The sequence below is a fragment of the Xenopus laevis genome, chromosome 3L (assembly GCF_017654675.1).
Source record: "Xenopus laevis strain J_2021 chromosome 3L, Xenopus_laevis_v10.1, whole genome shotgun sequence".
NCBI lineage: Eukaryota > Metazoa > Chordata > Amphibia > Anura > Pipidae > Xenopus > Xenopus laevis.
In genome coordinates, this window is record NC_054375.1 from 137,693,488 (window position 1) to 137,707,917 (window position 14,430).

The 14,430-nt window shown below is 44.1% G+C and overlaps 1 protein-coding gene across 1 annotated transcript in view; it reads right to left on the bottom strand.

Annotated features, from left to right (window-relative positions):
- Positions 1–14,430, bottom strand: part of gfra2.L (GDNF family receptor alpha 2 L homeolog) — a 42,756-nt gene that overhangs the window by 12,242 nt on the left and 16,084 nt on the right. Inside the window, exons 2-4 of the mRNA XM_041587011.1 lie at positions 3,134–3,430; positions 2,816–2,899; positions 1,552–1,897 (exon numbers count right to left, since the gene is read on the bottom strand). Coding sequence (XP_041442945.1) covers positions 1,552–1,897; positions 2,816–2,899; positions 3,134–3,430 — 727 coding nt within the window. The remainder of the gene's footprint in view (positions 1–1,551; positions 1,898–2,815; positions 2,900–3,133; positions 3,431–14,430) is intronic.

Consider the following 14,430-nt stretch of genomic DNA (forward strand, 5'->3'; position numbering starts at 1 on the left):
GTGGGAGCTGATTGAAGGGTCCATGTGCATTAATTGAAAGGTCATTGTGAGATAATAAAAGGGTCAGCGTGAGTTAATGGGTAAAACACTGCGAGCTGATAGAAGGGTCGATGCAAGTTAATTAAACATTAAACGCACAAGCGTGAAAGAGGCAGCACATTTTTGTCCCATGATAAGTTCATTTATTGAAGAAAGGGAATCAAAGTGAGTAATTCAGGGTACCCAATGGGGCCTGCCTAATATATTTTTTACAGGGGCAAGTTATAGGAGATGCGGTACAGCTTGAGGTGCACACAGTAGAGATTTGATGAAATATATTGATACCAAAGATAATCCAGCATGTACAGAAGCCTGTTTAGTTTGGTACAAAAATAGCATTTAAATGGTCTTAAAGAATTTAAAAAAATAAAGAAAACCTTATGGGCAATGCTAACATGGCATTCTTTACTTCTTTAATATTGTAAAAGCACCCCCATTGTTCTCCATTGCTCTCTATGAGAATCACATAAATGTGCCAGAGCTGGCAAATACCCTTAAAACAGAGTAAAATCCCCCATATTCTCCCTGTCTGCCAATGTCCTTGATCTTCACTGACACTCTATTATCTTTTCTTCCACTGCGTAAATAAACCCATCTGCAAATTACTGCGCCCGGCTAGAATTGAACCTAGGATAACACCAACATGTCCTGGGTTCAATTCTGAAAAGGTCTGGTCACTTGTATGTAGATTTTCTTCCACAGTTCAAAAACATGCAGTCAGGTTAATTAGTTCCTACAAACATACCTTGGTGTGCTGATTAAAATGCCTAGGGAAATTAGATGTCAAGCTCTGTTGGGGCCAGGGCTGATCCTATCAAATGTGGGGCCCAATTGGGACCATGTTGCCCTTAGACAAAGTGTTGCTGGCTACTGACACACCAAGTATTTAGGAAAATAAGGGCATACAGGCACAAAATAGAAAGGAAAGGGGCAGACAAGGTAAGAGAGTGAGAGGGATGAAATAGGGGCACATAATAGGGGCACATAATAGGGGCAGACAGGGTAAGAGAGAGAGGGAGGAAATAGGAGAGTGGACTGGGCCAATTAGTTTGGGGCAGGCTGGGCCGATTCAGCTTGGGAGCAGGCTTGGTTGGATTGGGGGCAGGCAGGGCCTATCAAGGTTGGAGGAAAGCTGGGCCTATGAGAGTTGGGGGCAGGCTAGACCTATGGAGTTTGGGGATAGGCTGGCTTATCAGAGTTGGGGGCAGGCCAGGCAGCATCATGTGCTGAGGGAAATATTATCTGTGGTGCGGGGCCCCCAGAGGTGCGGGGCCCTATTGGGCCCAATTGGTCCAATAGGCCTAAGGCCGGCCCTGGTTGGGGCAGATGTGAATAGCTGACTGTACTATGTATATTGCTGTGTCATATGTTGATAATGTATAAAGTAAATAATAATAATAATAATAAAGCTCTAGGTTGAGCTGGCAGGAGTAATATGGTGTGTTGGATGTTGTTAGGATGTTAAGGGTGGGTGTTTGCACCTACACAAGGGCCCACGTGAGCGCACGTTACCTGCACACAGGGTCCTGCCTGCAGTTTGCCCAAATTTCCATGCAGTTGGGCATCTCTGGGCGCTTGAAAGAGCATTCTGGCACCGCAGTCTGACGCCGTCGCTCTGCACAGGGCTGGTCTCGGCAAGGGCAGAAGAGAAGGGGATAGGAGAGATCGGCTGGAATCCGCTCAATAAAAGTCCTCAGGGCTCTGTGACACTTGCGTCGGGCACAGTTCTCGCCTTCTCCTCCTCCTGTGTTGCAGGTTGATATATAGGTGGAGCGGAGTCGCTTACATGCATCATTCACGTTGCAGAATTTGGCAGCATCCAGGCAGGCATTATGTTTAGATGAGACGGGCTCAGAACCTGCAGAGCACAGAATGTCCTGCTTATTTTCATCTGCAAGCACCCTGACATATTGCACTATAATAGAACCAGTATATTATCCACTACTGGCAGCACACCCAGCTGCTGTACATGTGATTTACTTCTAACTGGCAGCAGATCACCCTAGAATACAAACCTACACAATCACAGATGCGATTCTCAGTAACAGCAACCTGTTCCTAAAATTCCTCTCTCCCCCATGTGCCAGAGCTCTTCAGGGTGGATTAATGAATAGGCTAACCTAGGCTATAACCTAGGGGGCCAGAGTGATTAGGGGGTCTACCTATCTATCAATTGTGTACTTTTATTTTATTCTTTTGAAAAAATGTATCTGATTTGCTGGGTTTGGATGTGATCAGGACGGGTGCACTGTACCTACTGGGAGAAGGTTAGGCAGCTCTCTTATATGCGTTGGGTTCGGTATGTGACAGTGACACGTCTTAGAGAGCTCACTCTATGCATACATGCGCCAAGCCTCGTCTGGATGCCTAATTACCTCCCAGCATGTACCGCCCATGACCAGACCTAGGCCCTAGACCTACAAATAATAATTGAAAAAAGGAAGATCATGGGCCCTTGTCTCTCCGTCTGCACCCATGACCAATTGTTGTGTCTTTCTAAACTTTTGGGAGTGGGAATAGCCTAGAAGGGGGGCTAGTGGAAAGTGTAGCGTATAGGCTTCATATCCTATTAATCCGCCTCTGGAGTTATTACTGGTCTCTCTACACCCACCACCCATCAAATTATCCTTGGTCTTCTACCCTCCAGAACATATAACTGGTCTATGTGAGCCTGGGCTAGGCCCTGGGGGGTAACAGGTTTGATGTCTCCATTCTTTCTTTGTTACTCCCCCCTGCCTATTTTTCCTTACCGTGCCTTCCTGTAATAATCACTTACCAGAATTGATCGACGCCAGACGGAAGATGTCAGATAACCTGGAAGTGACTGGCTCATATGGGGACGTTTCGTAGAACTCATCTCCTGCAGGGGAAGACAAAAGGTGGCATCCACAGTCCAGTAGATCACTATGAAATGATGGTGACTATTTTGGACTCTCTACCATCACCCACAACCAAATATGATTCATCCTTTTATGTGGCATGTGCAAATTATTTTTAAATTGGTCTACAAACAGGCAAATATACTAGGGAATTCGTTCAGGAATGAGGCCTATAAGACCTGATACCTTGAATATAGCCTGTAGGATCCTCTTACCTTCTGTCAGACCAGCATGGATGCCCCAGTAAACTTGGAGACACTGTAGCTCTTTTTTCATGCCTCTGCGGCAGCGGCACAGGTAAAGTGGACTCTCCTGAAGCACCTCCATGGCGTTCTTGCATTCCTGACTGGACAGCAGAGTATCACGATCTCTCCCAGCCAGACACTGACGTAATGTTCTATACCTTGAGCTGCAGGATTGGTCTGCCGTACACAGCTCATTGGCATGGACACAGTCCGTATGTGATGGCCAGGAGACAGAAGGTGACAGAGAGAAAGTAAGGGCCGTCTGGGCTGAAAAAACAGAAATGTTTAGGTGTCTTTAAGAAACAGATCTCTGTCATTTTGCATAAATCAGTAGCATTGTATTTGTTGACAACAACCCTTACAAATAAGGCACATTATAATTAATAATGGGTCAACTCTACAAACAAATGCTTTGGATTGGTCAATACTCTGAAAAGAGTCAAACGTGATTTGGTGAATTACCAGTTACTATACAAGTCTAACAAAATAAAACTATTTTCAAGAGGCCAGAACCTAATACAGACAACAGAGGATTCACAGTCATAATTTTGGGTGCTTTAAGAGAAGCTAAACAATGGAAGAAGGCCGAGATCAAGATCACTATTAATTGGCACCAGCGCTAGCAGTGAAAGTCAGAGATTTTGATTATGTTATACAGAGATCTCATTTGAACCAATTATTTGGGGGTTTCTGTAAAAAGCTATACACAAAGATGCCACCACTAATGCCAGTTTTAATCTCCAATTCAGAGCCCAAGTGATGTTATTGCTCCAGGATGAATCCTTGGTAACTATTTTGTAAGTGATTCCCCACTGTTCTCCATACCCATATGCTAGACCTCGTAACTCATCCATGTTAGGGGCAGATTCACAAAAGGGCGAAGTGGCCAGCGCATCCACATCCACAGGGACATCGCCAATTCACTAACAGGCACAGATGACAATTCTCTAGCGAATGAGACCATCACTAGAGTTCGTTCGCACTCTATCCCGGTCGTTACTCTGCAAATTTAGTAAAGTGTGAATTTTACTGAACATCACCTCTTTCGCCATCATTTACTTTACCACCTCAGACCAAGCGAACTGATAAAATGAAGCAACATCTTCCTCAATCTTATGTCAGTGACATCATATCCTGTATGCTGGAAATGCATTAAAGTTGTCATAAATGCTGGCGACTTATCTTTTTTTAAAATGGGAATGCCTTCAAAAGTCCAAACTATTAAAGACAATTTTTTTTAACTAATTTTAGGGGCATGCCACATTTATATAAGGTTGGGCTCATGTCTAGGGCATTAGAGGATCTCTTCTGTCTTTATTATGGCTCATTGGACATTTGTTTTAAAAAGTGGGCACTTCAAACATTTGCACCAAGATTACTATAAAAGACGTCCATACTACTTTTAGGTACCCACCCTATTCAAATTAACCTAAGTGCAAGAGTGCTAGCGAAGTTTCGCTGGGCGCAAATGAACACAAGTGAAAACTCACTATGAAATGCTCGCACAGCCAAAGTAATGCTAACGAAAATTCGCCAGCGTTCGGCTGCTGCGACGCAATTTAATGAATTAATGTAGTGGTAACGAATTTGCGCCTGGCGAAGTGGTGCAGAGTGTGGCGAATCGGTCGCTGGAGAAAATTCGCCCGTTAGTGAATTTGCCTCATGGATTGATAGAATTTCAGGAAGGCTTGTGAATCTTGTATGGTTCAAATGGCTACTATCAACCTGTATTTGTTATAAGCCCCAAAAATTGGACCAATAAGACAAACAGATGCATAAGCCAGTACCAAATTTTTTTGTTTCCAAGCCTCTTGGACCAAAGATATTCTTGGAGATATTCAGTAAAACCCAAGGAGGTATTTAGAACCAAGGGCTCACCCTATTCCATATTATCTATTCACCTACCCGACCCTCGAGCCAAGGTGGTTTGAAGCACCAGCTGTTCAATCAAAGTATTCATATGGCAAAAGCAGATGTTATCTTGAGTATATACCACATGGCCAATGGTATTCAGTAAGTACCCAGGACCAACTTCATAAAAATACCTTTGGTTTCGGAATTCAAATACTGAGGGTATTTTTATAAAGTTGGTCCTAACTTTGCTGCCAAAACATCTTTTACCCTTTGCTTTTCTAGGAAGCATTGGACCATTATGGGTAGGATTCTCCTTCCATTAATATGTACGAGGATGGGCTATTGGAAATCAGTCCTGGCATTAGAGTTCCAATTCTTCCCACAGCTGTTCAGTTGGGTTGAGGTCAGGGGTCTGTGCAGGTCAGTCAGGTTCTTCCACTTCCATCTCAGCAAAGCCATTCTGTACCTCGCTTTGCGCATGGAGACATTATAGTTTTTCTCCAAACTGTTGCCATAAAGGAAGAGCTTGGAACTGCCAATTATGAAGGGTTTCCACATACTTTTGGCCATATAGTGTATATACAGTATGTCCTGCTACTTGGATTTTCAGACCAACAGAGAACATTGTTGTTTTCAATTGATACTACAATATTTCTTTCTTCCACAGTTTATACTTTGTGCCCTATGCTCTTTGCAGAATTGCCTGTTTATTGACTTATTGACTCCCTGAGGTTAGGACTGCTTTGATGTCAATGTTAACTGCAGAGCAGCTTACATAAAGAGCTAACTGGAAAGAACAGAGTCTGCTCTATGTTCCCAACAGTATAGTCTTACTAAATTGCTAAACAAGAACCCAGTCCTTTAAACTGTCCATTGCACCTGGCAGCACAGCCTTTTTATTGCCATCTCTTTGCTGCAGAATGAGCATGATTATTACAATTCCTTCCTGAGCCCCATGTTTAACATTTACACAGAGAGGCCATCTCTAATTTATTACAACTTGTACAGAGCAATCAGCAGCAAGCTCCATAATCCATCCAGAGCAGGTCAATCAATGAACCTCAATATTTGATAGGTTGCTCTGGGGGTAACAGCACAAAGCTATGTTTGTGTTAGTAATTGGGACCATTAAGAACAACTTTCTGGTGAAAGTTTTAGAAATCCAGGATATTTTCCAGAGTCAAAAACAGGGAATTGTCCTGAACCCCCCCCCCCAGTGATGGATCATAGAGTGACCTTCCCTTGCGTCTTGTTAAAGGAAAGATTGAAGGAGAAGTGTGAGGCTCTGACATTTTTCGGTCTAATTGTGCTCGTACATGGCACCTTCCTTCAATCTGCACTTGCTCAAGGTGACAGACTTGGCACAAAGCAGCCAGGGAACAATTTCTTCACACACTGCCCACATTCACAGACAAATCGGGCAAATCTGACACTTGAATTTGTCTCGACAACCTCTTCCTATTGATGATTGCCAACGCTACTGAAGCCATTTCTCACTTATTACAAGTTCACAAGCTCACCTCAAAGCCCCTTCGATTTTGACGGTGGTCGAGGCAATACTGAGAAAATAGTATTATGCAAAACACTGACATCTATCTGTTGTTTAACTACACCTCCCAAATAGCTTTAAAAGTTAAAGGCTTTTGAGTAATTTTGGGTAATGAAGATCAGCAACAGGGCATAAAGCATAAATGATCAACTTATTGGAGGTTTTATTAGGTCAAGGGACCAAGAATAAAATGCCCTTTTTGTTCTGCCCAAAAACTGACACCGATATTTGCCTTTCTCTTTGTTTCTGGTCATTGCTATTTGTTCTGAACAATACCCTCCTCCCTTAATTTCTACTTTTCAGCCCTCCACCTTATCTGAGCCCCATGGAAGTGGCATTTGCTCTATAGTCACTAAGGGGAATGGATTTAATTTGGTAACTTTGTTAACCCAGCACTTAGTGAAAATGCTTTATCAGTTATCCTGGGAAGAGGGCAAAGGAGATTGCAGAATCGAGGAGGGGGCGGATGGAAACGTCTGCTATGGAGGGAAAGATGTATGAGTGAAGGAAATGCAGGATCGCAGCTAAGGAGGAAGCCCTCTGGAATTGGGGTAACATGGGGAGCTTGGGGTCACAAAGGAGGAAAAACAAAAGAGAATGGGAAGAAAGTGTGATGTTAAACAAATGGACAAGTGTGAGAAAAGGTTTTAACAGAAATGCAATGATAGGGGGTTAATATAGTTCAGAGGGTTTCAGGCTTGCAAGTTTCAAGTCCATCCTTGTGTTCCAGGTCCATCATTTGTTCAGACCTTCCTTATCTGCAAGGGTGCAGAAAAGGGTGTAGCCCTCTGGAATTAGGGTACAATAAAGTGGAGCTTGGGGTCACAAAAAGGTTTCAAACCTATCCTTGTGGCGCAGGTCCATCATTTGTTCAGACCCTCCTTATCTGCAGGGGTGTAGATAAGGGGATAGCCTTCTAGAATTGGGGTACAATGCAGTGGAACATGAAAAGGATGACAACAGGAGGAAGTACAGGGAGAGTAAAGGACAATAACTACTGGAAGTTTTTAATAAGAATGTGTGTGAGGATAGGGGGTGTAGTTTGAAAGGTTTAAATGAAAATGAGGTTGGTCTGTAATATAAGCTGATGTTACAGGGCTGATTATTAAATTCTGATGCTAATTGCACTGGTTTCTGTGCTGTCAGGTAGTAATTATCTGTATTAATTACTAATCAGCCTTATATTGTGACATTTCTATTCTATGTGTACTGTATATTGTGAGTGGGTCCCTAAGCTCAGTAAGTGACAGCAGCACAGAGCATGTGCAGTGAATCAGCAGAAAAGAAGATGGGGAGCTACTGGGCAGTGGCAGAACTACCGGGGGTGTAGCTGGTGCAGCAGCACCAGGATCCGTGCCCCTGCACCCCAGATGGGGCCCGCAACCCAGGAGAGGAGTACCAGTACAGTCCTGATGGCTACTCCATGGTGCCACCAGTATAAAGATTCCTGCAGACACCTCCTCCCCCTCACTACTGGCTTCAGAGTCGGACTGAGGGGCCCGGGCCCACCGGGGCTTCTCCCTCAGGGCCCCCCCCTTCGGACCTCGGGGGATGCTGCCTCAGCAGCTCCCGTCCGGTAACCCACCTGAGTCCAATGCGCATGTACGCAAGCGTGCATGCGCGTTATTGCGCAAACTGCTTTTTTTGCAGCGAGGCAGAAAACTATAGATCCAGCCTGGCAGGGCCCATGGAGCCGGCCCAGTCCGACCGTGGTGGGGTTGAGAGAGTGGTGTGGGGGGGTTTGTTGAGAGAGTGGTGGGGGGGTTGAGACTTGAGAGAGTGGTGTGGGTTGAGAGAGTGCAGGGGGGGTTGAGAGAGTGCAGGGGGGTTTGAAAGAGTGTGCAGGGGGGGTTGAGAGTGTGCAGGGGGGGTTGAGAGTGTGCCGGAGGGGGGGTTTGAGAGAGTGTGCGGGCAGGAAAAATGCCAATTGCAGCAGGGAAAAAGGGCGCCAGTATTAGTTCATATTGTCCAGGACTCTAGCAGTCAGGCAAGCAGGCAGGATGGATGGATGGCAGACAGTGGTGCTGCTGCTGCAGGTTCCACATCTCCACCCACCCCCAAGACTATCAGTCAAGAAAGAAAGAAGGCAGGCCGTTAAGGATACAAATCACATTTATTACACTGCCTTGTGGTTTTTAACCCTTTCCTTGCTCTCATTAGCAAAAATTGCAGTTGTGCCCTCCTATTATGAAATTTGGGTATTTGTACATGGAATTGACAGTGTGTCATCCTTATGTGATTTCTGGGGTTCTTAATTCATGGAATTGCCACTGTATCATCCTACTCTGAGTTCTGGGGGTATTAAACATGAAATTACTGTGTTCATTCTACTTTAAGTTCTGAGGTATTTATACATGGAACTGCAACTGTGTTTATAGATAAAATAATGATGGAAGTACCATAGCATTGCCCAGTTAAGGGGCCACCAGGGAGCAAGGTGGGATTGAGTGCAGACATAGGCAATGTTGGAGGTTTGGCAGTAACCTTATGAGCTAGGCCAGTTTTGCCATGTCTATCTTTTCTTGTAGATACACCTGAAAGGCCAGCATGCAGGTCAGTTATAGTGAAATCTGAGATTAACACTTATTGGCTGTTCTATAAATAGTTGGAAATTTGGCTGAATGACTGATACACAACCGTTTCCTAGATCTGCAATGTTGTTATGAAGTATAGGGGAGGTCCGAGTCCGACCAAAGGCTGAACCTCCTTAAATTGAAAAACAAAATCCGACAACCGCTGACATTGTTTAGTGACCCCGACATCGGTGATAAAGGATTGATCCATGGAACTCTAGCTAGAGGAGGGTTAATGCAGTTCCGTAAATACAGGCGAGAAGAAGCGCTGATCTGCTGTGCAAGTGGAATGGAGAGTAGCAGGATGATCTGAAGATTTCCCTTACATTTCTTTTTTCCAAAGATTAATCTTTTCGTGGCTCTTGTCCTGGCAGCCAGTTTCCGCCTTTTGCTCTGCGACGCCATGTAGAGCTCTGCTCAGTGAGCCCTCCTTTCTGCTGAGCGGAATCTTTCCCATGGAGCGTACCTTCTCTAAATTACTACTTTCGCAGAGCCTGGCTGCTGTGCTTTTGCACTGGTTCCTAATGAAATCCTGTGGGGGCTCAGAGCTCTGATGGAGAGAATGGGCACATCCTGGGGACAGATGTGGGACAACGGGCAAGAAAAAGAAGGGGGGGATGATTAAAGGTGACCTTCAGAAACAACTTCTCAAACTGCCACCCACTAGACTGCATGAAGGAGCTAGCACAGTTTCCTACTCCTGAAGCCTCTGCACGTGGGAATAGGGAAATCTTTTGTCTGGGTAAATGAATCCTTTGGAGATCTCTTGCTATGATTTTCTGCAAACACATTCCGCCTGTAGACAAGTTAAATGCTGCATGCTCGCACACAGACACCGACCATTCTCCACATGCACATCAGGAACATTTATCTCTCTGAATTTCCAAGGAATAGAGTCTGCTGTGAATCCCAAACACTCTATTTTTCAGCAGGGTCGCTGATTTTGCAGATGCAAGCTAATCTTCCCCTAATGGGTTGGCCAACAGTATTTACATAATTTATGATGTAGGTGCAAAAAGCAAAAAATCAAGACAATGAAACCTGCTTTTTGCACTTTGTTCTGATGTGCTAAAAATACAGCCCCAACTGCTGCTTTGCTATCAGCTGCCTGCAAACAAAAGGAGAAGGAGAGGGAGTGGATGGCAGATGAGCATCTCCTGCAATGCCCTTAGCCTGTATATCAATCAGAACAGGTCTGGACTGGGAGTCAAAATAGGCCCTGGCATTACAAGTACTCAGAGGCCCAAATAGTATTCAACCAGCCCACTAATTAGTGACTGTCTATGGGACCTTACAGCAGCCCCTCTGGCATTTGCCAGAAGCCACAGATTGCCAGTCCGGGCCTGAATCAGAATGTGCAAACTAGGGGGCATGCAAGTTGCATGGGTGCCAGACAGCAAGGAGCTCTCTGCTCTATAACATCTATAATTAGGGATGCACCGAATCCTTCTCAAAAGATTATCGAATCAAATTCAATTCATAATTTGCATATGCAAATTAGGGGTGGGAAGGGGAAAACATTTTTTACTTCCTTGTTTTGTGACAAAAAGTCACGGGATTTCACTCCCCGCCCCTAATTTACATATGCAAATTAGGATTCGGATTCGGTTCAGAATGATTTGGCCGAATCCGAAACCTGCTGAAAAAGGCCGAATCCCTAACCAAATCCAGCATTCGGTACATCCCTATCTATAATGCACTGAACTTTTGACGAGGCCCTTAGCCCTTCTGCAATTGTGCATATTCATTAGTATATGAACCTTAACATATGTGGCGGGTACCAGTTTACATCCATGTTCTTCACATGACTGCTGATTATGACATACAGGCATTGGACCTGTTATCCAGAATGCTCGGGACCAGGGGTTTTCCAGATAATGGATATTCCTGTAATTTGGATCTTCATACTAGAAAATCATATTAATAAACCCAATAGGCTGGTTTTGCCTCCAGTAAGGATTAATTATATATCAGTAGCGATCAAGTACAAGCTACTGTTTTATTATTCAAAAATGTGAATTATTTGGATAAAATATAGTCTATGGGAGATGGACTTCCCCTAATTCGGGGGTTATCTTCAAATCCCCTGTGGTGCTAGTGCTACAGTGCTAAAGGGTGCAAGAATATGTTCCTTAGTGCTGACATAAGAAGCTCTTATGCCCCAGAATGCACCTAGCACCAGAACAAAAAGCCAGCGCCCGGTGCAGAAAGCAGCATCTAGAGGTGCAGCAGGGTTTGCGTTAACTTGAATAAAGCACTATTTAGGGGACAGGTCGGGGTGCAAGGGGGGGACACATACAGTATATGCCACGCCCCAGTCCCTCACCAATACAGCACTGACTACTACAGTCAGCCCATTACTCTAGGTGCAAAGGGTACTGCCTACCATCCAACATTTTGGAAATAGAAAGAGGGACAAAAAAATTTGCAGTGCTCCACGTGGGGAAATTTTTTGTGGACACGCCCATTTTTTGGGTTGACACCCCTTAATTACCATGTTCATTTTACACAATTATGAAAGTTTGAACACATTTCTGTGGTTTTTATGTGTTATTACAGTTTTGCTAACGAAGGTGAATTGCCCTTTATGCTGCAGGTCAGTTTCCCCAAGAGACTTGCTTATCTTAAATTGTTACAATTGTTTCTTGGCTTATCTTAAATTGCTACAAAAGTATCTAAGTGCACCTGCCACGTATTCTGGGATAGAGTTCTGCGCGGAACCAATTTCTAAGACCCAGACCAGATCCAAACCTGCAGCCCGCATATTTACCCACTTTGAACCGCTACCTGACCTGGACTAGACCCCCAACTGCCTTATCAGCAACCCGACCTGCAACCCGCCAACCACCATCAAACCGGAAGTGATGTTGCTGCAAACCAGATAGTCGAGAGGGACAGAAGCGTGCCGTGTGATGTAAGAAAGCTGTGCCAGAAGTCAGATGGGATGGGGGAGATGAGTGGAGGGAAAGCTGCAGGGAGAGAGCTGCAACCTGACCTGCATCCCAAAGACCCACGACCCGCAGACCCAAATCTATACCCGCACCTGAAAAACATACCGTCATTCCGCAGGGTAACCATTTTTTTTTTGCGGGTAACCCGTGTGTACCGACCCACTGCAGGACTCTATTCTGGGCTTAATTAAGTTATAAAAATGTTGTATCTTTTTATGGCTGTTCAGTGCAGGAGATCAAAGTTGGGACATTTCAATAACAATCTGGGACTGCAGGCTGAGCTGTCAAAATCGGGACTATCCCGTGAAAAAAGTGACGGTTGAGAGGTATAAACTGCACTCCAAATTGGATCACAGAACCTAAAATGCAGCCTGCAAAGTGAAAAGAAATAGCCAGTTTGCTTCTTTTATCATATGGATTATCTGCATTCCCAGTATTCATGGAGTGTAGGAGGATGTGCCATTCACAATGGGGAACTTATTTCCACAGTGTATCAAGAATACTTTCAGATAAAAGGTTATGTCTTAAGGTGGCCATACACAGAGAGATCTCTCTCCGATATGCCCACCTTGAGGTGGACAATATCGGGCTGATCCGTTTGTGGGCCCTAGGGCCCAACAATTGTATCCTAACGAATGGGAACGGGTGGTCCGATCGCGGGACCGCATCAACGAACAGATGCGGCCGTGATCCAACAGGATTTTTTGTCCCATCCGATTGAGATCTGCCCGACTTTCGGCCAGATCTCGATCGAGGAAGTCCGTCGGGGGGGCCCCATACACGGGCCAATAAGCTGCGACTCGGTCTGTCGGCAGCTTTTATCGGCCCGTGTATGGCCACCTTAACCTGCTTGGAATTCATACTAAGGGCATAAATATAAATACTGTAGAGTTCTTGGCACCGACAGCATAGTTTACTTACTAGAATAAACCAATGTAATACTCCCATACAAAAATCACACATAGATGCCACACAGAGTGACCTTTAATAACCATGCTGTGGTGTGTTTAAATATTGACATTAGAAGATTAAAATAATGTGGCTAATACTTAACAGTGAGTTGATTCCATCAGGCCCCGGTAACTTGATATAGGTATGGGATCCCTTATACGGAAACTCTTTGTCCAGAAAGCTCCGAATTACACAAAAGTTATCTCCCATACACTCCATTATAATCAAATATTTCACATATTTAATAATGATTTCCTATTTCTCTGTAATAATAAAACAGTACCTTGTAGTTGATCCAAACTCAGATATAATCAATCCTTATTGGAGGCAAAACAACCTTAATGGGTTTATTTAATTATGAAATAATTTTTAGCAGATTTAAGGTATGGAAGTATCCAGAAAAACACAAGTCCTGAGCGTTCTGGATAATAGATTCTTTACCCATATGATTGTTTAGACACTCACCCATATGCCCTGGCACCTTATGTAAATTTGGGCTAAATATTATCATTAGTAACTTTAAAAGTGGCACCAATATTGCAGTTCTCCATAGATCCACGGCAGTTTGTGTCTTTGTTAGGGTAGAACTACACAGACGTTTTCGGCACAATCCGACGCACTGCGACAAAATGCCGGCGTTAAATCAGATGCGTCGGACAGTCGTGTCGCATCGGATTAACGCTGCGACTTCATCCGACATTTCTCTCTTACCTTATTTCCGTCGCATCCAATAGTTCTACCCTTAGAGGTTAGCTGTGGGTCTGTCCTGATTCTCATCAATTGCACCTTTATCTTGACACACATGTTCCGATCTAACTGACACTCCCTGGCAATAACTTTAGTAACAACTGCAGAATTAAAAAAATAAAAGATCTTATAACCTGAAAAACATGAAGGCTGAGAGCAAATTGCCTTAGAATAACTCACGACTAAAGCAATACTTAAAGCAATGCTTAATATTATGCTGATCTTCCCTTGCATTCGTAGTGTTTACCCACAAAAGCACCCGATTAATTCACCAGACTGTAATTCGCTGCAAATTTCCGTGTTTCACTGCAAGCAAATGAATGCACGAAACTGCGGAGACAATTCGCTGACAAAAAAATCTGCCACGCCCAAACAAAATTGATGCGCGTCAAAATTATTCGTACGTTATTAACTTTAGTTCATTTAGACAAAACAGTCGCACATACAAAAATTTTTGCTTGATTAATTTGACGCCCATTGACTGCAATGCAATTTTTCTCTGTTTCACGAATTTTGCTGTAAATTCACAACATGTTCGGCGAATCGAAATGGCACAGATCCGCCCATCACTACACCTGACCCTTTGAAAGAGAATTAATAATAGGGATAACATAACTGGACTGCCCTTACAACAGAGAAGTT